General features: G+C 55.6%; 3 protein-coding genes across 3 annotated transcripts in view; all 3 read left to right on the top strand.

The window, feature by feature from the left end:
• PHLDA3 (pleckstrin homology-like domain, family A, member 3) overlaps positions 1–718 on the top strand; it is a 1216-nt gene extending 498 nt beyond the window's left edge. The window contains exons 2-3 of the mRNA XM_009881340.1: positions 6–186; positions 597–718. Coding sequence (XP_009879642.1) covers positions 6–186; positions 597–718 — 303 coding nt within the window. The remainder of the gene's footprint in view (positions 1–5; positions 187–596) is intronic.
• A 12282-nt stretch (positions 719–13000) lies between these two features.
• On the top strand, positions 13001–16152 carry TNNI1 (troponin I type 1 (skeletal, slow)). Its single transcript, XM_009881317.1, has 5 exons — positions 13001–13036; positions 13686–13817; positions 13905–13994; positions 14489–14665; positions 16045–16152. Exons 2-5 carry the CDS (start codon positions 13692–13694, stop codon positions 16150–16152), a joined length of 501 nt encoding a protein of 166 aa, XP_009879619.1. The 5' UTR covers positions 13001–13036; positions 13686–13691.
• Positions 16153–18489: 2337 nt separating this feature from the next.
• LAD1 (ladinin 1) overlaps positions 18490–24591 on the top strand; it is a 15808-nt gene continuing 9706 nt past the window's right edge. The window contains exon 1 of the mRNA XM_009881339.1: positions 18490–18665. Within this exon, the coding sequence (XP_009879641.1) occupies positions 18490–18665 (176 nt within the window). The remainder of the gene's footprint in view (positions 18666–24591) is intronic.

Genomic DNA, 24591 nt, shown 5'->3' with positions numbered 1-24591 from the left:
TGGAGTGCGTGGAGTGGAAGGAGCGGCACATCTACTTCACGGTGGTGATGGACGACAGCCACGAGATCGACTTCCGCTGCGCCCAGGAGGACCCAGGCTGGAACGCCGAGATCACCATGGGCCTCGTCCGCTTCAAGAACCAGCAGGCGATCCAGGTCGTCCGCGCCCGGCACAGCTGCCGAGCAGGTACCAGACCCTCTCTGTGCCATGGGACGGGGTGCAGGAACCCTCTGGAGGATGAGGTCCCCAGCCGCCGGGTCCCATCTCTGAGTGGTTCGGCTTCCCCATGGGAATTGCAGAGGGACTCCCATGGGTGGGGATGGGTCTGCAGGGTGGTGGTCCCCTCTCCCCATGCACCGGCTGGGCTCTGGCCTTCACAAACCCCGCTGGGTTTCACCTCCTCGCATCCCTGGAGAGGGGCTATCTAACAACCTCCCTCTCTCTGGGTTGGCCCTGAGGGACATGGGGCTCTTTGCTGTCTTGCATGTGGGATGGCGGTGAGGACCGTGGCTGGCTCCGCTCCCCAGCTCCCCTCAGGGCTGGATCGTGCCCCGCGTCCCAGTGCCGGGCGAGTAACAAGCGCCTTCTCTCCGCAGTGGTGCAGTTCGACGCAGCCCCGGTGGGACAGCCTGCGAACGCGCAGCACCCGAAGAGCAGGATGGAGCTGGCCCTCGGCTCAGCGGGTGGTGGGGAGAACGGGATCCCTGCAGGCAAGTGAGGCCACTGCTGTCTGTGGCCCGGGGACAGGGACGGTGGCCCTGGGGAGGCCAGTGCGGGCGCTGGCTCCCCCCATCCTGAGGCTGGACAGAAGCACTGCAGGAGCCACATCCCCTTGGCACGATGGGGCAAAGGACCCAGTCAGGGTCACCACCCGGGGCTCCGGACATGGCAGGAGGGGATATCCCCGCCTGGGGGCTCACCATCCTTCGTCTGACATGGCCAGGACATTGGTGGACTGGTGGGGACCCCCGGGCCTCTCCTGCGGGACAGGGGATGGAACAGATGAGGTTGAGCCCGAAGGAAGCAGTGTGACAATGAGCTCTGCCCGAATGCCAGTGACTCTGGGACAGATGGATATGGCCGGGGACAGGGCTCCCCCTGAGCCCCCACGTTGAAGGGGCTGGAGAGCTGCTGCTGCAGCAGGGACCCCTCTGGGCACCATACCCGGATGGTGTGGTGACATGGCTGTGCTGCTGGACACTGTCCTGCCCTCGGCTGTCCTTGGGCTAATGGGGGACGCTGGGGTAGGCAATTGGGACCCTGATTCCCTGTACCAAAATTGTCCCCAAACAGGACCTTCTGCTGCTTACCCTGGTGTTGCTTTGATTTGTGGGACCCCACCAGGTATGGGAGAGCACAAATCCTGCGCAGAGCTTCGCCGGTCGTTGGCATCCCCCTAAATCTGCCAGCGTCCCGCAGTCAGGGTCCAAAGCCCCCCGCTGCCACCCCAAGGCTCTCCGGTCACCCATCCCACTGTGCCCATGTCCCCAGGGATTCCCACGGTGGTTTGCGGGCAGGCGACCCGGCAGCGGCGCTGCCTGGCTTTGCAGGCAGGGACGGCAGGCAGGGGAAGGGGTGGCTCTGCCCCGACAGGCAGCGCAGACGCCAGCGCCCCGAGCCACCGTGCTCCACAAGCCGGAGCCTGAGCCCCAGCCCCGCGGCCGCAGGCGCTGCAGATCCTCCTGGAGATTGCCCGGCTGCGTGGGAATCAGGGAGCGCGGCGCCCCGTCCCCACGGGCTGTGGCAGCCGGTCCCAGCCTGGGGCCCACGGAGTCCCATCCCTGTGCCGGGGCGGCTCCGGGGTGGCTTTGGGGAGGGACGGTGGCATGGCTGGAGCCCGCTCACCGTGCAGGGCCAGGCTCGTGCTGGCTCTTTCCAGCAGAATAAGCATTTCGGTGTTTTTCCACCCAAGGAAGCCTGCTCGGCCATTCCTGGTCCTCAGAGCTTCATTTGCCGAGAAACCCCCCTGCTTGTGAGCAGACAAGTGGGGGGTCCAAGCTGGGGGGGGCGCAGATGAAGCCAGATCCAAATCCTGCGCAAACGGAGCTCTGCACCATCCCTGTGCTGCGGCAGGGACAGAGGGACCAAAACACGGTGGGGCTCCAGGGATGGTGGGACCTGGTCCCCTGCCCACAGGGAGATGCTGTAGGCACAGAACACTGCGTGGGGCAGCCCCCCAAACCACGTCCCCGCACACATTTTGGGAGGGAATGGGGTTGTCAGTGGTTGGAGGAGGGTGCTCTCATGCACACAGCATTTCCATGGCAAGGACCTCTGTCCTAGGGTTTGTCATAAATCCCCAGCTCCCGGAGTCAGGGGATTCAGTGAGGCTCATTCAAAGTCCTGCAAGCATCCTGAGCCTGTGCCATGGTGGGGCAGCACCCAGGGGTGGGGAGCACCCAGTGCAAGGGGTTTTCCAAAGGCTTTTGAATTATGAGCCACTTTTGGGTGGTCCGACTCCTTGTTTTCCACTTTTCTGCTCTCTTACTCACTGTAAATAGGTATTTTCTGTTTTCCCAGTCCCAGCAAGGAACTGGGAAGAAAATGGTCAAGATGGGTGTGTGTAAGCGCCAGCCCTGGCTGTGGACACATCCACCATACACTGATGGATGAGGCAGCAGAGAGGCCGTGGTACTCGTGAGCTGGGGAGAAATTTAGGTGGTTAATAGAAGGAGAGGGACAGAAAGAGCGAGGCAAACTGCTATGCTGGTGTTTCAGGTCTAGGCATGGGGAAAGCCAAGGTCTTCTGTCCCCATTCTGAGCTCCTCATCCCTCTGCAGACCAACGCGCAGCCAGAGTCCCTGCCTGTACTGTGTATCCCCCCAGATTTGGGATTTTCTTCTGTGCAGACACCCAAATCTGCCAGATCCAGCCTCGGCGGGTGGATTCACAGCCTGACCCTGGGAGCAGGGTGAGACCTGAGCCAGCGGCATGCGGGCGGGAGGCGGGACGGCTTCACTCGCCGCCTGTGAGGGCTGAATTTTTCGGGCAGAGGAAAAAGGTCACCCAGAGACTGAAAAGCAAATAAACAGCTAAGAGGCTCAGCCAGGCAGCAGAGCAGGGATGGGGCCGGTGCCTGGCGCATCCCCCATCACCAGAAATGTGCTGCCAGTGCACTGCTGGCCCGGATGCGGCTCAGTGTTGATGGGTAAAGTTGGGTAAATGGGGTGATTTTACCTGCATGAACATCTCCTGCAGGCAGGGCCTCAGAGAGCAACCGAGGCTGCAGGGGAAAGCAAGCGAGGGGGGAGAAGGGTCCGAGGAGCATTGCAGAGGCCAAGCACTGGGAAAGCATTTTTAGTTGACTATTTGCACAGTTAGGGATGCAGGGGAGCTCGCAGGGCGCTCCCAGCCAGCCCAAAAAGCAGGGAGAGAACACACGGGAAGCATTTCTAGTGCCCCTGGAGGTGGGGAAACTGAGGCACGATGGGGGGGTTGTTAAACATGAGGCCTCACAGTCCCACCCCAGGACACCGGGTCTGGCTGCGAGGAGGGGCTGGCTCCTGGGGACCCTCGTGCCGGGGACACCAAGCAGAGCTGGGGCTGAGTGCTGAGCCCCAAAATGCAGCGAGGTGCCCTGGAGCTGCCTGAGTTCAAAGGCAGGAGCCTGAAAATCTGGCTCCGCTGCTCCCAGCCCTGAGGTGCCCCCGCTCCATCGACCCTCCCTGCGCTGCTCGGAGGATGCCCTGGTGCTGGGGCTCCTCTGCCCAGGCTGGGGGCTGCCCTGAGCCTCCACCCCTGGGGCCAGGGGCTCTGCCAGCACCCATGGGTGCCGGGGCTGGCACCCTTCGTGCAGCATCACAAGGGTGAGTTTGGGTGCAGGGGAGGTGGCAGGGGGAGCGTCAGGGCCCTTTTTTCCACCCAACAAAGCCCCAGTGCCCAGCCCTGGCTTCGGAGTCAGTTTGGGGCTGGCTGGACCCCGCTGAGAGATGGAGAAGGTGATGGGGGTCACGTTGCTGAGATGGTGGTTTGCGGCATGATGGTGCCAATGCTTTTCGGCAGGTGAGACCATGTGTACCTCCTCCACCATTGTGTGCCCCACAAGGAGGCTGGCAGTGCCTCCCTTCTCCTGCAAACATCGGTGTAGTTTGTGGGTGGGTTTTCCTCAGATAAAAAAGAAAAGAAAAAAAAATATCACAGTTGCAGCAAGCAGTATTTTGGTTTTTAGCATTGGGTCAAGTGTCTGGCTTCCTTCAGATGCTCCTGGTGACCATCCTTAATTATAATTCCTAAATCACTGGATTTCATTAAGAATCCAGCACCCACCCCAGGCAGTGCCAGGCTGGAGAGCTGCCCCGTGCCCTGCTAGGTCTGCATGCCCACGCTGCGGGGGAGCAGACAGCCGGGACACCCACAACCACCTCTGCGGTGGGTTTGGCCATCTCCAATAAAGTCCTTTTGTGTTTGAGTGTAGGAAAAAATGCTGTCATCTGTAATACAGAGCTTGGGATGCTGCCGGTGGGGGGGAGGGTACAGGCATGGATTGCAGGGATTGTACATGCCGTAATTCCCCATCCCCGATGTCCTGATGGTGTGTCTCGGAGAGGGTGTCCCAGGGAGGTGGTGGGCGATGAATGTGGTTGTAAGCACCATCCACCAGTGGAGCTGGGGCTGTGGGAGCTGAGGTGGGGGAAGGGGCTCACCACCCCATCTGGCACAGCATGAAAAAACCCACCCAAAATAGTGGCCAGGCATTGCCGGAGCTGCAGAGGGCAGCAACGGAGCTGAATACATGCCAGCGCCCGGTTGTCACCCACTGTCCCCGAGCAGCAGTCACCAGGCGGCCCTGGTGCTGGGGGGGGGGGCTCAGCTCAGCCTTGCAGCAGAAAGGGATGCTGAGATGCATCAGAATGCCTCAGAGACAGATGGAAGGGCCTGAAAATACCCCAAAAGTGTGTCAGGGACCCTGCTGGGGCTTGAATATTATTGGGAATAATCTTTTTTTTTTTTTTCCTGTGAAATATTTTGCCTTAGGCTGAAAAACAGGCTGGTTTTTAGGATATTTAAACTGACCTGACATCGCTGTTGAACTGTGTCAGCCCATTAATATGGACAGAAAAGCTAATTTCCTCCTCTTACATACAAGAGTTGACAAGATCAGCACTGGGAAGGTTTCATGTGTCACTTGGCAAAACCACAGAAAGCTTAAAGTCCTTAGTGGGTGGCTCAGCTCCATTTTAATAACGTCTTTCCACTATCCCAAAGTAGATAATTCCTCCTGATTTAATAGCAACTGGCATGAGGCAGGGAGCATGTGCTGTTTGTAAAGAACCTGTTGGCTTTGAGAGACCCCTCCTCAGCTTTGCCCCCTTCTGCAAACTTTTCAAGTCTCCCCAAAGCATTCAAACTGAGAAAAACAACTTATCCCACAATATTTCTAGAAGTTGGGGGTATTTCTCCCGTTTTGTGAAAATTGTCCTGACTTCAGATCCAGCCCCAGAGCAGATGCAAAGTGGGAAGAGTGAGTCTCATGCCCATGGATGCTGAACACAGGCACCGTTCCCAAATGGTGTCCAGCCAGGTAGGTGGCTGGAGAAGACAGGGCTCTCCAGCTGCAGTAGCAGCTGTCCTCATCCTGGGACACCAGGACATGGAGCAGCAGATCCCAAATGGATGAGGAGCCTCTGCCATGCCAGGTGGTGGGAGAAGAGGGTGTCTTGGTGGGGCTGATGCAATGTAGGGAAGATCGGCAGCACAGAGGTCTGAGATGAGAGAGGTCTCTCAGCCCCATGGGGCGTGTTTGGGGTCTGGCCTGGGGCCTCGCTGATTCCCAAATTGGGCTGTGATGATCATCCAAATTCTGGTCCGCTTTCCATCTCCACAGCTGTCCCCACTGCCAGCTCTGCTTCGATGCCTCGGCACATCACCCAGGTTTGGTAAGACTCACAAACGCAGTAAAATGAGGAAATCCTTCAAGGGGCTACAAAGAGCATTGATTGAGGCTGCCGCCTTCTGCTGTCACAAATCGAAGGAGCAGTTGGGACCAGCTGGATCCCTTCTGGCAGCTCATGAGGGGTGAGAGCAGCCAGACGATCTGCAGGAGAAACACCCACGTGGGGACCGTTTCATCAGGACAAGTCACATGGACCCTCGCGACTCCGTTTCACTGACACTTTCACTTCAACGTGACACTGAAGTCCTGCAGCCTTGCTTGTAGGAGGTGACCTCAATGTCCCCGTGTCTCTGAGCTGTTCCACAGAGGTAAAACCTTCTTCCACCACATGGAGAGTCTGTGGGGCATCCTCTGTCATGGCCCAGTGAGAAACCTGAGGCAGCTGGTGGGCTCCTGCCATCTGCCCTGGCATTTGGGGCTGGCTCTGAGTGTGGCAACTAAGGGGTGGGATGGACGTGTTTGGAGGGTGAGGTCCCAAAGGACAACGGAGGCTCAGCTGTTGTTTCTAAGTCTGTCCTGGATGCCCTGGGAAGCCCGTTGTCTTTGTGAATGCCACTGGGGTTGGCAAAACAAGGACGGTGCTTGGAAGAGGGCAAGGACAGGATGGGCAGGATGGCTCCAGGGCCCTGAGGAGGGAAAGGGATCCCTCTGCTTCTTCAGGGAAACAGGCTTCATGTGGGGCAACCAAAATGCTCACAGGGGTCAGATACCTTTGAATTTGGAGGCCCAACATCTCAAGGAGCCAGGGACCATTGCAGCCCCAGTGTAGTTCTCCTGAAGCCCAAGGGCAGCCATGGTAGCCCTTGCCATCCCTGTGGGGTTCATGCCCAATGATGAGGAAGCGTCAACACTCTCCAGAGACTCAGCATGTCCAGAGAGAGAGAGAAACTGCCCACATCCATCTAAACACACGCAAGGTTGTCCACTCTTAAGAGACCGAACACAGGTGACCTGTAGGATCACTGGGACATATAGGGACAAGTGGGCTGTCCCTGGGGACTTGGACCTGGGTGGGTCTGGCCTCCCCGTACAGCTCTCTCTGGGAATTTTCTGTTGGCATCCCTCCCCTCGGTGGCCGCCAATGGGGAACCTTCACTTGAATCAGTGACTCCCAGGAGTGGGGGGATATTATTTTGCATTGAATTTGGCACTGGTCTGCCCCATAGATTTCCAGCCTGTCTCCTTCCTACCTGCCAGCAGCTCAGAGGGCTGCCCACAACCTCAGGTGGTACCTAATAAAACAACCCCTCATCTTGAGGCAGCTCAAGCCAGGTTTGTGAGCCAGGGATGGAGACCTAAAATGTCCTCATCACGTCAGCTGGAGAGAATGGTTGGGGAGATGGTGGGTTCCTGACAGTCCTTCTGCTGCTGGCCCTCCATAGCAGAGCTGGGGCTTTGAAATTGATATTGAAGCCCCAAATCGAGGGGTCCAGCTACCCCATTTCTTGCTCACCCTTTCCTCCTCTTCACTCCAGGTCCCAGCAGAGGACGAAACCTGAGAGTGGAGCAAATGGCATCCGAAGCAGCCCCAGTCCCGCTGGTCGGGTCCCCAGGGCATGGCTGCGGGGAATGCAGCGCCTTTGTCACGGGCTAATTTTGGCTCCTCTGTGCTCCGAAAACAATCCCAGGGCAGCGGGGAGGAAAGATGCTGGAGGCATGGCCCTGCGGGGGCTTTTGCCTTATAAAGGTCTAACGGGACTGGTATAAAGTCTCCTCCTCGGCGGGCGGGAGCAGATCCTCTGAGCTGGCACTTGGAGCTGGGGAAGTGGAAAACATCCTTGGAGGGGTCCCCGAGGAGGGTGGGCACAGGGGAGTTTCTCCTGTGCTTGCTGGGACTTGACTAGCGCAGGTCAAACAAGGATGGCCGCTGCCATTGCCACTGTCACCATCACTGACCTCGCACCAGCTGGGGGCTGCTGCATCGCCCCCCACCAGGGCACAGCTGCCCCCATGGTGTCCAGGCCGGAGGGAAGGAGCTGGGGAAGGCTGCCCTGCATCCCCTGCTCTGCAGGATGGGGGGGGGCTGTCATTGCTGCCCACCATGGCAGCTACCCCGCGCATGCAGCTGCGTGTCCCTCCGTGACCATAATAGCCTGAGGATTAAAATACCGGGCATTGTCCCTGCCGGGCTGCAGGCTGGGAATTGTTTGCTCCTAAACTTCCCCTAAAAATATCCCAGGGAACAGGTGCCGCCTGCCCCTGCGGTCCCCTGCCTCCCATCGTGGGCAAGGGGCTTTGTGGGGTGCAGGGGGGAGAGACAGCAGCTTTTTTGCCACTTTTCAGGAATTTCACGGGGAAAACATCAGGGCTTGTGAGGGGCTGAAAGCTACTCGAGCATCCCAACCCGCCGCACTCTGCTGGTCACGTCTGGCCGGTCCTGCTCCCCCAAAGAGGGGACTGCCCCATCCTGGGTCCCATCCGGTCATCTGGCCCAATGCTGTAACCCCACCTTCGCTGGTTTTCCCCATCACCCCTCGGCGATGTGCCCAGGCCTGGCCCGGGGTGGCCGTGCCCTCACAGAGCCCTGATGGCTCTGACAGCTCCAGGGAGACCCCTCGGCCCGCGCTCCCGGGGGATCGCCTCTCTGCGCTTGCAGCGTTGCAGGGCGCGCGTGCACCATCGTGCATGGGGGTCAGCATCACAGCAGCTCTCCAGACTCCTCACACACCCCCACCTCCCCTTCAGAGACTTTCTGAAAGAAAAAAAGAAAAGAAATAAAATAAAAAAGGAAATTAAACAAGAAACAAAACAAAACAAAACAAAGAAAAAAAAAAAGAAGGGAAGGGAAGGGAAGGGACGGGGAGGGAAGGGAAGGGAAGGGACGGGGAGGGAAGGGAAGGGAAGGGACGGGGAGGGAAGGGAAGGGAAGGGACGGGGAGGGAAGGGAAGGGAAGGGACGGGGAGGGAAGGGAAGGGAAGGGACGGGGAGGGAAGGGAAGGGAAGGGACGGGGAGGGAAGGGAAGGGAAGGGACGGGGAGGGAAGGGAAGGGAAGGGACGGGGAGGGAAGGGAAGGGAAGGGACGGGGAGGGAAGGGAAGGGAAGGGACGGGGAGGGAAGGGAAGGGAAGGGACGGGGAGGGAAGGGAAGGGAAGGGACGGGGAGGGAAGGGAAGGGAAGGGACGGGGAGGGAAGGGAAGGGAAGGGACGGGGAGGGAAGGGAAGGGAAGGGACGGGGAGGGAAGGGAAGGGAAGGGACGGGGAGGGAAGGGAAGGGAAGGGACGGGGAGGGAAGGGAAGGGAAGGGACGGGGAGGGAAGGGAAGGGAAGGGACGGGGAGGGAAGGGAAGGGAAGGGACGGGGAGGGAAGGGAAGGGAAGGGACGGGGAGGGAAGGGAAGGGAAGGGACGGGGAGGGAAGGGAAGGGAAGGGACGGAAAGGAAAGGAAAGGAAAGTATAAAAAGAAAAAAATCAGGAGCTTTTCTGCAAAGAAAAAGCACTGCAGTGTTGGATCATGCAGACTCAGGGCTTTTCCAGCATCTCTGGTGCTGTTTCCATTGGAGAGGAGCAAAGGCAGATGTGCCATGACAAATACACCAGCATCACCATTGCACCACAGTTGGGCTGACCTGGTACATCTGTGTGCTCACACACAACATGCGTGTGAGTGAGGCGTCGGGCAGCAAGTGCTGGCCAAGCTGGGGTGATTCACATGTGAACAGCACAGGAATTCACCGAATCATTGGGGGGGGTCGCGGGTGCACTAAAACATGGGTGTGCTGACGTGCGCGGGTGATGGGCATGTGTCACCCCGTGTCCGAGACGGTGCCCCAGGTGTGTGCAGCACGTCACGGGGTGCCGGGGCTCACAGCAAACGTGTGCACACAAGAGGGGATTTGTGCTATTTTTACTGACCACTTGCAGGCAGGCTGCGATTTCATACTCCCCCTCCACCGCCAGCCCCCGGCAGTGTGCGGCTCTCCGGAGGCCAGGCATCACCTCCCTCCTGCACGGCCCCGAGGTAAGGCGCTGCCCGGGGGTCCCCCCACCCGTGACTCCCCAGGTTAGCTCGTGGTGACACGGGAGTGAGCGTGAGACCGCCGGTACTTGCACAGGGCGGCGTGGCAGAGAGGAGCCGCCGGCATATGAATTTGTCTGAATTTCTCCCCCTCTCCGAGGGTGCTCAGACATTTTCTCTGCTCTTGGATGGAGCATTTGGTGAAATCACGATGGGGAGAGAGGCTGCTAAAATACCCAGCTGGGCTTTGGAGCTGAGGTTTGCTTGATTTTCCTGAAAACTGGCAAATGGGACCATTTCTGGGAAGAATTTGCCCCTGTGTCCTAGCCTGACTGCTCACGGTCACTTGTGTGACCAGGGAGGGGAGGTTCAGTGTGTGTGGGGCATCGCCTTGGCTGGGCGCGTGTTCGTCGTATGTGTCCGGTCCCCTGGGATGGGGGAGGATGTCAGGATTGACTGGGTGTTCTTTCTTTTAAGGATTTCCATGATTTAATGGTTTAATAAGTTTTTTTAAGCTTTTCAAGGCTGGGGGCATGCAGACAGTGCAGAATTAGCTTGTCCAGATCCTTTCATCCCCATCAGAAACCAAAGTCTCTGTGGACACTCCAGATCGGGCTGGAGCCCAAAAGTCCCTGCAAGAGATGGCTGGGGACGCCTCACCGGCACAGCTGAGTCCCGGCTGTCCTCTGGGAAGCAAATTTAGAAATATCTGGCCCTAAAAATTGATTGACCTTGGTAGAGGTCGTCAGCCCGAGGTGCGGTATAGGACCCACCTTCTAGGGACGACGGGCTTTGCTCCGACAAGGGACATCGAGAGGCTTCACCCAGCTCTTGCTCACTTCCAGAGAGCCAAAGGCTTTTCTGCCTCCCCTGAAATAAACTGGGGGGAGCAGCTGGGACCCGACCCACTCACTGCACCAGTGTCAGGCAAGAGGAGCCACCTTCCTTGCATGTCCTCTGGGACATTTGTTGTACCCCAAAAATCTCTAAAAAGGCGTGAAACTGGTGGCTGTAGCGGCAGCTGACTGATGTGGCTTTTGAGAGAAAAAAATATCTGTTCTTGGGATTTTTCCTCGTAAATCCAGGGATCTGGCAGGCTCTGGGGGAGATGATTCCTGATGGGTTTCTGTGGCATTTTTCCCCCCAAACTCCATTCTTTCAGGCCACGGCTCTGGCCAGGCAGTGGGGGCACGGGGATGGGACAGGGATAAGCAGAGGGAGCTGGGAGGTGCACTGAGATTTGCTCAGCACAGGCTCCACATATGCCTGGGAGCAGCTGTTTGAGACCAGAGTTGTTCCTTTTTGTTACCCCCAGCAGTTGGAATCTTCGGGGTTTAAAAAGTTTCCAAATTTAGGGGGATGCAAAGAGATCAAGGCAAAAAATCCCAGCTTTGCCATTCCAGTTCTAAGGGAAAGCACTAAACCCACCACGGGAAAATGCTGTTTCTTCCTGAAATATGGCATCAGCTTCTTACTCCTGGTTGGCAAGAGAAAAAAAAAAAAATTGATTGGCATTTTCCCACACATTTTCTATTACTTGGGCTTCTTGGCAAGAGCGGGAAGTGTTAGGGGCAGTGCCGGCAAGCAAGCGAGGCAGCACATTTTGAAGCAGCTGCCAGGGCATGGGGTTACCAAGCAAATTTATAATATGAAACCGTAGTATTTCACCAGGGACGCGGATGCTAAAGGAATCTGCTCAGCTGCTTGGCCACAACTTGTTGCCCTTTGCTCCATCACTCCTGAGACGGATTTTGGCTCCATGGTCGCCCACGGGGAGCTGTGGGATGGGAGTCCCTGTGCCAACGCAATGTGGGGGACCCCAAGGGATCCCATTTCTCCTGCACTTTCCAGCCGCGTTCGCCTCCGTCCCCTTGCCCAGAGCTGGGGTGGGTGCCGCCGCCGGCGGGGGAGCAGCTCGATGCTTGGGAAAACCCCCAAGGAGCAGGAGACCGAGTCCTGCAGGCCCAGCTGGAGGCAGGTTGGAGCTTGCCCGAAATAAAGTTTCCTTGGAGCCAGGCGGTTGTCTTGGTGTTTCACAGCGGGATGGTGAAGCTGCGGAGTCGCTTCCCTCCGCCGACAGTGCGGGGCAGCAACGGACCTTGGGAGCATCCCACCGCTGCCACTGCTTTCTGGGTTTGGGTGGATTTGGGATCTGCTCCTTTGTTTCAGCCCATGGCAGGGGGGTTGGAACTCAATGATCTTCAAGGTCCCTTCCACCTAAACCATTCTATGATACTATGGTTCTATGATTCTTTCCCTTTTTTATTTGCAGACGAACAGCACAACGCCACAATGCCAGAGCCGTAAGTAGCACGAGTTTCCCTTGGATTTCACAAAATCCTCGCCTGGCTGCTGTGCTGCTCGTGCCAGCTGAGCTTGTCCATTTTTGGGGGGTTCAGCTGGCAGACTGGTTTGAGAACTCTGTGCCATTCCCCTTGCAAAAACTGTCTTTCAATACAAATTGTTAGCAATTTCAATGTCCCGATTCAAACCTTGGAGCTTTCTTAGATCCCGAAATAGGGATCCGAGGTGGGCAGCACCACTCGCTGTGCCATGAGGCTCTTTGAACCACATCATGCAAATATAACATGTTCCCCAGTGAGAACAGAAGGGAGAACCTTCCCTGCAAGGTTTCATCAAGCAATGACATGGAGATGCTCCAGCCCTGCAAACCTGAGCAGGATCCAGCCCTCCTGCGTGCCAGCCCCAGCCTGCACGGGGAATGCGTGAATGAGGGTGTTGTGGCCCAAACTGCAGAGACCAAGCTGGGGCTGGCACTACAGGCACCGTGACAGCTCGCGTGCCACGTTTGAGTGACATTTTGGCTTTCTGAGCAGTGGCCCCGAGCACCCACTCCATTTCCAGAGAACAGTCATCTCAGACCTGGCTGACTCTCAGGTGGCAACTATTAGATAGAGAAACCAGAAAACCAACTGCAATCACATTAGATGCTTTTCTTGACCGTCACCTCTTTTTGACTCTTATTCACTGATGCCCTGTTCTCTTCTTCCTTACTGCTCTTTCCTGAACTCCTGCCTGCCTGCAGGGAGGTAAGTGCCTTTCGTTTTGGGAGGTATCTTGATGCTACTCTGCATTTGCTGTGAGTTTGTTTTCAAAATTTTTTCCCCCTTCCCTTTCCCCTAGAGAAAATCCAAGATCACAGCCTCACGCAAACTCTTGTTGAAGGTGAGTCCTGAGGGTTGGAAACTCCCTGGAGTTTGTCTCACTGGGGAAAAGGAGCCGGGGTTGAAGTGCGTGGTCGGTGGAACAGCGATAAGTGGAACAGCAGAAGTATGGGCCTTGGGGAGCAGCTCCAGTTCCCACCTCTTGTCTTCTCAAAAATCCTCACTCATGTGGGCTTTGTGGTCCATGCACCAAACAAACCTCCTCTCACCTCCACTTTACTAAGGTGGGGAGAGACTCTGATGCCTTCAGCTCTAAAGCCACAGACCTGGTGTTTGCGCACCAGCAACTCTGCAGCACAAGCTTGGGACCTCCCCGGGTTGTGGCTTAGGAAAATCATTTGCTGCCACGGCAGAGCGAACCAATGCAAAGAAAGTGCTGACATCAGCATCCATCAGGACCACCGCCACCACAGCCCCATGGTACCTCTGGCCATGCCCTTGTCCCTGCCTTCAGGGTCACCACACAAAAGGTGTAGGGGTTTTTTGATGTGTGTTGCAGCAGCACGGTGATTTTGGGAGGACAGCTACAGCAGGGAGGAGGTTTGGGAGGCAGATAGGATGGTCCCATCCTGCAGATGTTGTGCGAGGAGGCTCAGAGGGAACAGAGGAGCCTGTCTGTTCACACTTGAGCCATTTACTTGTGCTTGTAGAGTTTGATGCTGGCAAAAGCGAAGGAGGAGTGGGATCAGGAGATTGTGGACAAGCAGTCAGAGAAGGAAAGATACCTGTCTGAGAGGATCACACCACTGCACACCAGTGGGCTTTCCCTGAGTCAGCTCCAGGTATTTCTCAGGTCTGAGGGTGGAGTGGGGTCCTTGGGAGCACCGAGGGGCATCACTTACTGCTCTCCTGTTGTGCTTGGCCCCCAGGACCTGTGCAGGGAGCTGCACGAGAAGGTTGAAATTGTGGATGAAGAGAGATACGACATCGAAGCGAAATGCAACCATAACACTCGGGAGGTAGGAAGCAGGATGGGCTGTTTGTTTTGACATTAACTCCCTCCCAGATGGTAGCTTGGACCTCGAGGGGGATCTTTCATGGACTGTGCTGAGCTTGGATGTGTGACATGCACCAGGGTTATCTAAGGGTTGGTATTTGCTCTTCAATGCATTGAAAATGCATCACTCAGCACAAGGTTCATCCCTGCCTCAGGGAACTCAAACCGTCCACTGGGTCCACAGGCAACCTCTTTGCTCCCATGGCCACTCCTTGTGGGTCTGAGAGCTCCTTCTCATGCTACAGCTGCCATCTGAGCTGGCTGGGACAAGGCACTGACAACAGCTCTGTGCTCAGGTGGACAATCCCTTGGTGAAAGTGGTTCTCATGGCTGCAGGAAAGGTGCAGACCCCTCTAGGGCTTGGTGTTGGCAGAGAGTCCTGCTTCACACAGGAGCTTTTTGTGCAAGGCAGCCATGTGATGAGCTCCCACTCTTCCTCCTTTCCTCAACATGCAGATTAAAGATCTGAAAATCAAAGTGCTTGATCTTCGAGGAAAGTTCAAGCGACCCCCCCTGCGGCGAGTCCGCGTCTCTGCTGATGCCATGCTGAGGGCTCTGCTGGGCTCCAAGCACAAGGTGTCCATGGATCTGAGAGCCAACCTGAAGTCTGTCAAGAAGGAGGACACGGAGAAGGTGGGTGACTCTTCTAGAGACCAGAGGTGGAGACACCTTCTAGGGATGCCCTTGTTCTTCTCCAAGGTCCCCTGTGAAACCCGTGTGGGTTGAGCTCATCCCTTGTAAGCCTCAGAAATAGCATGGGGCAGACTTTGTGAGGGACTGCTCATTGTGGGATGTGGGACCATGTGGGAGCCATTTGACTGTGCCAGGTAACTGGTGGACAGTAACAAGTGAGATGTAGGGCTGCGTCCGTGATGCTCTTCCCTCCCAGAGCATGTGGGGGTCTTTCAGCTGGGGCACCCTTGGCATATCTGTGGAGATGCACTTGCAGAGAGTTTGGTCTTTGGTCTTTTAAGGAACCAGGAGAGCTCCTCTTCGATACAGTCATGCCCAGAAAACACCTGGGAGACTCCCAGACCCAGATTAGATAAGACAGAGAAAGCCCAGCAAGCATGTTTGGCCTGAGACAAACGGTCCAGCTCACACTGGCTTTGCAGAGACACGAGAGGGGAAAGTTTCAACAACCAGAGATGGAGAGTGATGCCCAAACCTGCCTGGGGTGTGCAGGCACCCCAACGGCAAGAGTTGTGCGATTTTCCTAGGGCCTCTCCCCAAAAGGGTTTTGCCCTTGGGTCCCAGCTCAGCAGATTAGATAAGAACCTCAATTTTCAATTTTTTTTCCCCCCCTGTTGATACTATGGCACATTTTCAGTCCTTTGGATAGAAAACTGTGTTTACAGTCCTCAACGCCAGGTGGTGAATAGATCTGAGTTTATTTTAGATGTCGTGAGATGACTTTGGGGCATGGTTTGTAATCTATGGATGCTTGTGGGTTGGCAGAGCAGACACCTGGGCATGCTCCCAGAGCTGCCATCATCTCTCCGTTCTGTTCTGGAAGCGGTTGCCAGGCTCTCACTGTCACACCAGCAATCCCAGAACCCTCCAAAAGCTCAGTGAAGGTGGCGATGGGTTTTATGTGGGCTGGGAGGACTATGCAGAAAGTGTTTTTGCTTGCGTTTGCTCCAGTGTGCTGGTGCAAACCCGGAGTAAGTCCTATGTGCTGGTTTCTTCCTCCTAAAAATATTTTCTGGGAAATTTGTGCCTTTTGGTGTTTTAATGCAACTTAGCCAATATTTTTTTTTTGAGGGGGGGGGGTATCCACATGAATCCAGACCTCCCTGTGGGCATCAGACTGCTGTTTGCCATCTTCCCAGTCAGCTCCACGTGCAGGGACACACGGCAGAGCTGGATCCGAGGGAGAGGGCGTTTGCCACGGGGCAGCTGCCTTCCCCGTGCTGCTTTCATGCTGGGGACGAGGGCTCTGTCCAAGGGGGTGGGACAGCGTGGAGCCATCACACGGCCATAGCGACCCCCGTCCCTGTCCCTCCTGGCAGGAGCGTCCTGTGGAAGTGGGCGACTGGCGCAAGAACGTGGAGGCAATGTCGGGGATGGAGGGGCGAAAGAAGATGTTCGACGCTGCCAAGTCCCCCACCGGCCAGTGAGAGGTAGGGGACTGCTCCTCCTTCCCCTGCGGTGCCCCGTCTCTCACCCCACGCTTTGGATGGGTGCCTGTCTTGCACGTCCCCACCATGGAGCCCCTGCCAGCAGCTATGCTCCTCTCACAGCTTGTCCTCTGTGGTTCCCCAGGGTCTGCTGCCCATGCCACACTCATCCTGCACACTATGGGCACCACTGGCACCACCAGCAGCCTGAAAACTCCTCTTCTGCCCCACTGCTCTGCTCTGTTTCTTTCCCACAGGAGCACCGGGAAGAAGAGCCTCCCCAACCCTGCTGCCTGCCTCCCTGTCCCTTGCTGCCCCTCCGTGCTCTGTATGCCCTTACCCTGAATTCACCACTGAGCTGAAACACGTGGACAACTGTGTGGGAAGGAGATATGAGCTTCTTTCTTTCAGCGCTGCCGTCAGCCCTCCTCCCGCACAGCCCTGGCACCGCGGGTCCCGGTATCACCTGCATGGGCTGTGCCATCTCCAAGGGGTCCCTGGCCATCCCTCCCTTTCCACCACTGCAGAGAGGCCCCGGAGATGGCTGCTGGTCCTCCCACTGCCCCATCCTCCAGCGGGTGCAGCCTGAGATGTACTCACGCAGCTGCTCGTGTATTAAAGGACAGTCTCCTGGGCAGAGTGCCGCATGGGCTCGTCACTGGGGGACCACTGGCCAGGGGCAGGTGCTAGTCCACAGCCTGGTGGGGAAGATACCCTGGTCCTTTCCTGCCACCCTGCAATGTCCCCGTGCCAGCGCTCAGGCCAGTAGCATGCCCTGGGCTCAGACTTGCTTTGGGTTCATCTCTTCCAGCCCCCCCCAGGCTGCTCCCTGGTGCTCCACCAGCTCTGCTGAGGCCCCCCACCCCTGTGCAGGACCCTCCTCTGCCCTCCCATGCACCGCAGCCCTTGCTGGGCTCCAGTGATGCCCCGGCCTCCCAAGCAGCAAGGCTTGGGGCTCAGTGTGGAGATGGATGTCTGCCAGCTCCCTCCACCCCTCCTCCTTCTCTCAGGTTTTGGAAAAGCCTTCAGAGCTTGCCCACCTGGGCACCAACTCTCCCACCAGCTGCCCCATCACAGGCACCAGAGCTGTGGGAATTGGGGCAGCCCCATTTCAAGGCTTAATTTGAGCAACGTTTCAGTAGAATGTGAGAGGGATCCATCTTTCAGGCCAAACAGCTCGCGCTTCCCTACTAGTCCTGTTATTTTCTACATTGCAACCCCCAGACTGCAGCTGGTTGAGTGCCAGCAGCTGGGAATGTGCCAGCTCATCCCCAGAGCAGGGCTGGAGGGGAGAACCGGCGAGAATTCACACCAAATTAGGTCTTCTGTCTGGTTGCACTGCAGGAGATGCTGAGGCTCAGCCCCCATGAGATGTTTTTGGTGGCTGTAGCAGTGCGTTGTCCACATCCCCAAGGTACCCAGAGGAACCGCAGCATCCATGGTTTCAAACCTGTGCCACACCACGGGTGTTTTGCAGCACACCCCAGTCCCTGTGAAAGGATCTTGTGATGTACAGAAAATGCTTTAAACTCGGAGCAAAGTGCAGGTCGCCAGACAGGCACCAGAGCTGGAAGGAAACAGCATCAGAAAGCGCAGAGTCTCCAACAGAGCTCAGTCTTCCCAGAAAAACATTGCATTTCTTTAGGGACAGGAAAAGGTGTCCCTACGCAGCTGGCCTTTGCAGGACTTTCTGCAGCAGTCTCGGGTAGCTCAGTGGCCAGCAGTGCAAGCAAAGAAGAGCCATCGTTGGGAGGTGGGTTTGGGTTTGGTCTCCAAAGCCAGAGGACAGCTGGATTGCTCTGGGCATCACATCTCCTCTTTTGGCCAGTTCAGAGATACTGAGCCAAACCGCTCACTTTTGTCTCTGGACAAAGAGGGTTAGGGCAGACGGCAACTGATAGGAATACTTATTTCCAGTATGGTCATTAGCGCCCGGGCTGCCACAACACCCACCATACCCTTTGCAGAGAATTTAAGACTCAATATGAAAACTCTCTGCAAAATTAGGGTGAGATCAGAGGTGGCTGTCAGCTGGAAAATACACATTTTCCCCCTAAACATGCACAGATGCTCAGTCTTTGTCTTTCCACCTGACCCTCTATCCCCATCAGCATCCACTAGGGCCAGGACCACCCCCTGCAGTTGCACAGCACACAGAGCCTTTTCCACCCATTTTTTCCTTTCCAAGCTTAATTTGGCCTAGCGCAGCGCCAGCACTCGCTGACCGCTTGTCCTCACCCTGTGCACCTCGGGACGGGCTCCCGGCAGGCACAGCTCTGGGAGGCGAGTCTCTGTCTTGGCCAACCTGAGTGACTCTGCTCTCGGAGGTGATCAGGGATGGTGCGTGGGGATATCCCACCACTGAAGGCAAAAGTTTTCGGCTCTGATCTCGTCCCTCCGAGCTCGCTGCCTGAGCGGGAGCTGTGCCGAGGCAGCGTCCTGGGATCTCACTGCACACGCTATCCCCAGAGGGAACTCACACACTCGGCAGCGATCCTGGCAGAGGAAGAAAGGTGTGTAGGGAGAGGTAATAACTGTTACCTGACCAACTGGTAAAGCTGGAAAATGCAAGAGAGGTTTCATGGAAACAAAGCCTTCTTCAGACCTGGAACAGAAGCAGAAAATGGCAAGCCAAGTCCGAGTCGAGAACAGTTGCTCTGAGCCTAGTGTAATTATGCTAATTTGGTAATTTAAAAAAAAAAGGGGGAGGGGGGGGGCTGGTGTTTGTGGGGTGGGGCAGGTATGGCAGTGAGATGAAAGGCAATATGGGTGATGGGTGCTGTGGGACCAGGCTCTGGTCGGTGCTTGGCAGCCAGCCTGTGCCCGTGCCCAGCTCATTGTCAGATCCTGCGCACCAAGACACCCGAAACTGCTGCAGAGCAAAACCTTAGGGCTCACCAGCACGTCACTGCAGCCACAGAGAGAGCCAGCAGAACCCACATGCTCATCGTAGACTACAGCTGACTTTGCGTGGCTGCCTTGTGTTTGAGATTAGTGGGGGGAAGAAAAACCCAACCCCAAAAGTCTTTGCTTGGCAAGTTCCCCTACTTTTTCAAAGTCTGATGCTCCCCAAATGACCATGTCTTGGTTTCACCCTTCTCCAGTGGAAAAACACCTTGATTGGTCATGGGAAAACAAAGTTTTATGGATTTCAGCTTTATTAGAAACATAGAAACCCTCCACCTCTTTACAGGGATTGAATCTCGAGGGGAAAATGCAGCTCTCTGCTCTGAGCATGAGGCTCTCCTGGTTGGATTGGGGGACTGGGATCCAAGTCTTCTCCTCCACCTCTGCTCTGGAGCTGCTCCTGTGGCTGTGGGCAAACTGGGAGCCCAGCTCTCCTCTTGGTCAGAGGGGCAGGTTGAGCCTTTTGTCCCATGCTATGCCTGGCTTCCCTCACACCATGCCAACTCTGCAAGTCCCACTGTTGCTTCCCTCCTAGGTGACAACAAGCTCAATTTCTTCTCTCTGAATTAGAAGGGAAACCTATAGTAATCCCCTTTTACTGAAAATTCAGCCCAAATGGGGGACTTGCAGGGCTCTTCCTAGGGAGAGAAGTTGATGCTGGGGCAGTTGCTAATGAAATTGTATTTATTTCCAGAACTCCATGAGTCGGTGCTGTCTCCTTGAACTGAGCAGAGCCCTGTCCCTACCCTCCTCCAGGCTGCTCCATTGCAGCCAAGAGTCCCCAGAGCAGAGCAAAGCAAAGCAATGCAAAACATTGGAAGCTTGAAACTGCAGAAGCTAAATGGAACAGTAGAAAAAAATATTAATCAACCCAATGATTTTCTACTGGAAAGCTTTTGCTGGCAAAACTGCAGTGAGGGAGATGCAAAGGGTTTGGCCTGATGTGGCCTTTCAAAAACATCCCTCCTAGCTGGTTGTAAAGTGGTCCCTTCCTTTCCTAGGATGCTCTGTGACGTCCTTGCTGATGGATGATGCCCAGAGACGCCTGAACTGTGCCCAAATATTTCCCTGAGCGCATTTGCAGCTCAGCTGGCGGCTGGAGCTGAAGAGGGAGGAAGGGGAGGAGGATGAGCAGCGATGGGCAGCCCTGGGGTGGGAAGGGGTAAAGTTTATCCCACAGCCTCTGAAGACGCCTGCAGCACCCTGCCCTGCGTGGGTTAACACCCGGCTGCAGTCCCTGGGGGTAAAGGTTAAACGTTCCCCCTCTGCGGCCCCCGTGGTGCTGCCGGTGCAGTACCAAACCCCACAGCTGCAGCTGTGCAGGAGGTGACCCAGGGTTATAGCATAACCACCCGTCACCCCGGGAGTCATCACTGTGGGTTCTGTGTGTCCCCTGCAGTATAAAATGCGAAGAAATGGGTTTCTTCACCCCTCATTTTCCCCTCCTGCATCCCTCCAGGCTCGTGTCCTGCAGCCCTGGGGAGGAACGGGGCTGGGTTGGGGTACGGCACTTGGTGTGAGCGGGGTATGTCCACCGTGTCCATCTTCCCTTGCTGTGGCCGGTGCCCTCTCACTCACTGCTCATATTAGAGGGGATTTCTCATTAATTGCTACTAATTTCATGTGCTATGAGGGATGCAGTCTGCCACACAGCTTCTGCCAATGAGTCACACTTTTTCTATGACCTGAAAAGTTTCCACTGACACCACTTTTGGGGGATGGCCATGGTTCTTCATTGTTAGACCTGGGGCATCACAGGAGATAGCATCTACTGAGGACGCCAACCTGCAGAGGAGAGTGGGAACCTGAAGAACTATATAATACCTGTGGGGCATCCCGATGGCATTTCTGAACAAAGATTTGTCTAAACTATTTATTATTTTTTTTTAAAAGTTAAATTTTAAATGAAAAAAAGCCCTCTGGTAGCTAGGTGCATGGCAGTCTGGACAATGGTTATTCCTTTCCTAGAGGAAACAGAAAAGTCTGTGCTTAGATTTTGTTTGGTTTCTGAGCAAACACACACCAATCTCAGCCACTTTCTGGCCTTCGCACAGCAGAGGTATCTCTGTACTATCAGTTTCTAGCGCATCGCACACATCTTCCCAAAAAGCTGAAGGAATCATGGCTGGGGAAGGACAGCCCTGGACCATCCCAGTGCCTGCAGAGCACCAGTGTGGGGAGGCAGGGAGACGTGTGTGTGGGGAGCAGAGCTTTTTAAAACATTTGGTGGTGGGACCTTTGGGAGCTGTTGCACCCCTGTAGAGACGGGGTGGCAGCTAGGCAAAGGTGAAAACCCTCTTCTCCTGGCCATGGAGTCCCATGCCCCAGCCCAGTGGGGAAGCCTGGGCAGATGATGATGCTGAGTGTGCTCCACCACCGGCAGCGTGGCACGGATGAGCCAGTGGAGCCAAGGGAGGAGCTGAGCCGTGGCCGATGCTGGGGGACCAGCACGGGCAAAAAGGGTGGAGGTGGAGGGTTCACCGCTGGGCCCCGAGGCGAGGTTGAGGAATGCCCTAATTACAGCACAGTTGTGGAAACTGGAAGCTCTCCACTGCCCTGTAGCCAAAGAAACAGGCTCAGCATAGGGATGAGACACAGGACACTGTTCCCAAGGGAAAAAAAAAACAAACCCCGCTGATACTGGTCTGGCTCCTTAGTGGGTATAAATGGGTGTCTTCTGCTGATCTGCATCAGATGAAGATCTGGCCTCCCTGAGGTCCTCAGGCAGATGTAGGTCTGCTGGCAGAGCCCTCCTGAGAAGCGGCTGGAAAGCCACCCCGGGCAAAGCGGGTACTCGAGGAGAAGTGGCGTTTTACATTAGAGCCTTGCCTGCACACAGCAGAGTCCTGTGGCACAACTCTTTCGGCCAAGAGCACATAGCTTTCCTCTCCTGGTTGCAGATCTGGGACAGCAGATATGACAGCCTGGTGTGTAGAGCAGATCTGGATAAATGTCAGACTGGTTCCCCTAAGCATCCCATCCCTGCATAGACTCATGCCCCTGCCTAATTTCATCACCTTCAGCTTTCTGGACCTGCAGTTTGGTCTGGGCTTTGGTGATGACCTTGGGGTGGCCAAAATAGCTTTTGTAAAGAGAAGTCTGGTCTCACAAAGTGACTGGTGTTCGCTGAAGGCATCAACAAGCTTGTGGATAAGACCAACCTGGTAGATACGAGTTTTCCTGGACTTTCAGAAGCAAAGACCTTTAGGTCAGCCACGGCTAAGAGGGAAAGTCCAAGCAGAGGTAAATAATCAATTAGCAGGTAGGAAATTATGGTGAGATAACAAACTGCTGATAATTCTTGCGTATTTGGCATGGCAGAGGTGAAGGCTGATGACACAGACATTCAGAGGGATCTTGCAGGACGTTGGGGTTTGGGGATAAAATGGTGGGGATGTTTGGGGGGGGTATAAAGTGACACACAGAGGGAAAAAGCCACCGTGACTTCACATATAAGATGATGGGCTCTGGGTTGGTCGCTGCCTACTTGGGAGTGATAACTTGGGATTATGGTGAACATGAAACAACACGAGGAACATCAGGGAAAACATGAGCTAAATGCTCCACGACAGCAAAAATCTCAAACCATGAGAGATCAATGCTTTGTGCTGCCAAACAGCTCAGCAGCACCTCATCCAAATTAAAGGAGAGGAGGGAGCTTTTCCAGCAGCGGGGAATAGACCTGGGGAACTCCTTGCTGAAGGATGTTTTTCATACTAACAGCTTTCCTGGGTTTGAGGAAAACCGGGCAAATCCATGGTGGAGAAACCCACTGAAGGGGGACTTAAAGAGGAAATAATGTTCAGATCAAAAGGTCTCTGAGCTGAAAATAAAGACTGGGGGACTGTGAGGGGCGAGTGTCATCGAGGCTCGTCCTCTGCCTAATCCCCAGCCGTTAAATGCCTGTCTAGAATTTCTTCATCTTAATAATAAGAGGAATCACAAACTGTGAGGTTTTATATTCCTTTGCCGTGAAGATCCTAGCTGGGGGTGTTCTTTCACTACGTTCAGTCTAATCCTTTTTAAAATCCTGTTAAGTCCTATGCTTCAGTGATATCCTTTGGCAATGAGTTTTGCAAGTAAAGTGCTCGCTGTGCATTACTCAGAAAGGTTTATTGCTTTATAGTAGCGTGCTGATGCTGAACTGCTATATATAGTTTGTCAGCCATTAGCAGGACGCTTGCAAGGTTATTTAAGTAATCTTTTTTTCCTTATGCCACAACTTGCTGAATTTTCTGTTTGTGTGAAAACACTTGAAAGCAAACAGTTACTGCAAGAGGAAAGAAAAACAGAGAACGAGCCCTGCTCAGAGCGGGCGGCTCATTTGACAGGGCTATCTTTTAGAAATGGGATTTTAATCAGGAGCCTTTGATTAAAATAGTTTCTTTGGTTGCTCAGGTCCTGGGCACACCCCTGTGGGCTGGAGGCATGCGTGGCAAGCCCAGCCCTATAACCAGTCTCTTGGGCTGGCGGAGAGACGGATTTCACCAGGATCACAAAATAAATTTGTACTCAAGGGGTCCCGGATGACTTCTTCCACAGGCATCTGCAGTGGGACCACCAGGGTCCCGGCCACACTGTGCACCAGGGTTGGCCCCAGGTGAAACCCAGGCTTGGACCTGGCTCTGGTGTGTCTGTGTGCCCCCGTCGCCCCGCTGAGACAGCCCCCCCATTGCCTTCACACCCACCCTTTGAAGGAGAGTGTTGCCCCGTGTGAGAGTGGGGGGACGGGGTCTTGAGACCAGCCAAGGGGACGATAGGTTTGATGGACTGGGTCCAGGCACGGGACGAGCCTGGGCACACAGTCCTCCTCCCGCACAGGGCCTCAGCACCCAAAAATTGGACCCCCCCCATACTTCAGCCGCTTCCCCTGAGACTGTGTGGGTGCTCTCTACTGCAGCAAAGCTCATAACGATGGGGTGGCCGTGACTGCTCAATCCGACATCCAGAAAAGGCTGAAAGGAGCAGGGCACCCTCCCATGCTCTTTGGAAAGGGATGGACTGCACCCAGACGGAGGTGTTTTAATGACTGTTTTGGATCCCTGGGAGCCAGCCTCCTCCCACTCAGCCCAAGGTAATTCACCTCCTCCACCAGTGCTGGAGGAGTTGTTGACTGGTGGAGAGCGGCTGGTAAAACAGGTTCTCCGCAGGGAGTTGTCCCCGAAACCCTGGGAGACCTGGATGGATCAAGCCCCCAGCACGGGTCTCCGCTCGAACCCTGGCACAGCAGGCAGCGAGGAGTGATTTGCTTTTGCGTGGCACTCCTGGGCAGGGCGTCTTTTGCTCGGCGCCGCTAGTAGACAAATTACAGCCTTGCCTCTGTCAAGGTAGATAAGAAACCATGTGATGCAGTGTGGTGGCAAACGGGTTGCAGGCAGGGTAAAGGTGCACAGGGAAATAACCTTGCAGGGAGTTCCTCCCTCCTTGGGAAGCAGAGTATCTGGGCAGTGCAGATTCCCGTGGGTCCGGCGGCACCTTGGCCTTGATGCCTGCGCAAGTTTTGGGGGCTCCCTGAAACTCCCAGAAAGCAGG

This window comes from Charadrius vociferus, unplaced genomic scaffold, assembly GCF_000708025.1.
Source record: "Charadrius vociferus isolate BGI_N301 unplaced genomic scaffold, ASM70802v2 scaffold333, whole genome shotgun sequence".
Lineage (NCBI taxonomy): Eukaryota > Metazoa > Chordata > Aves > Charadriiformes > Charadriidae > Charadrius > Charadrius vociferus.
This window is presented reverse-complemented; position numbering and strand designations above follow the sequence as displayed.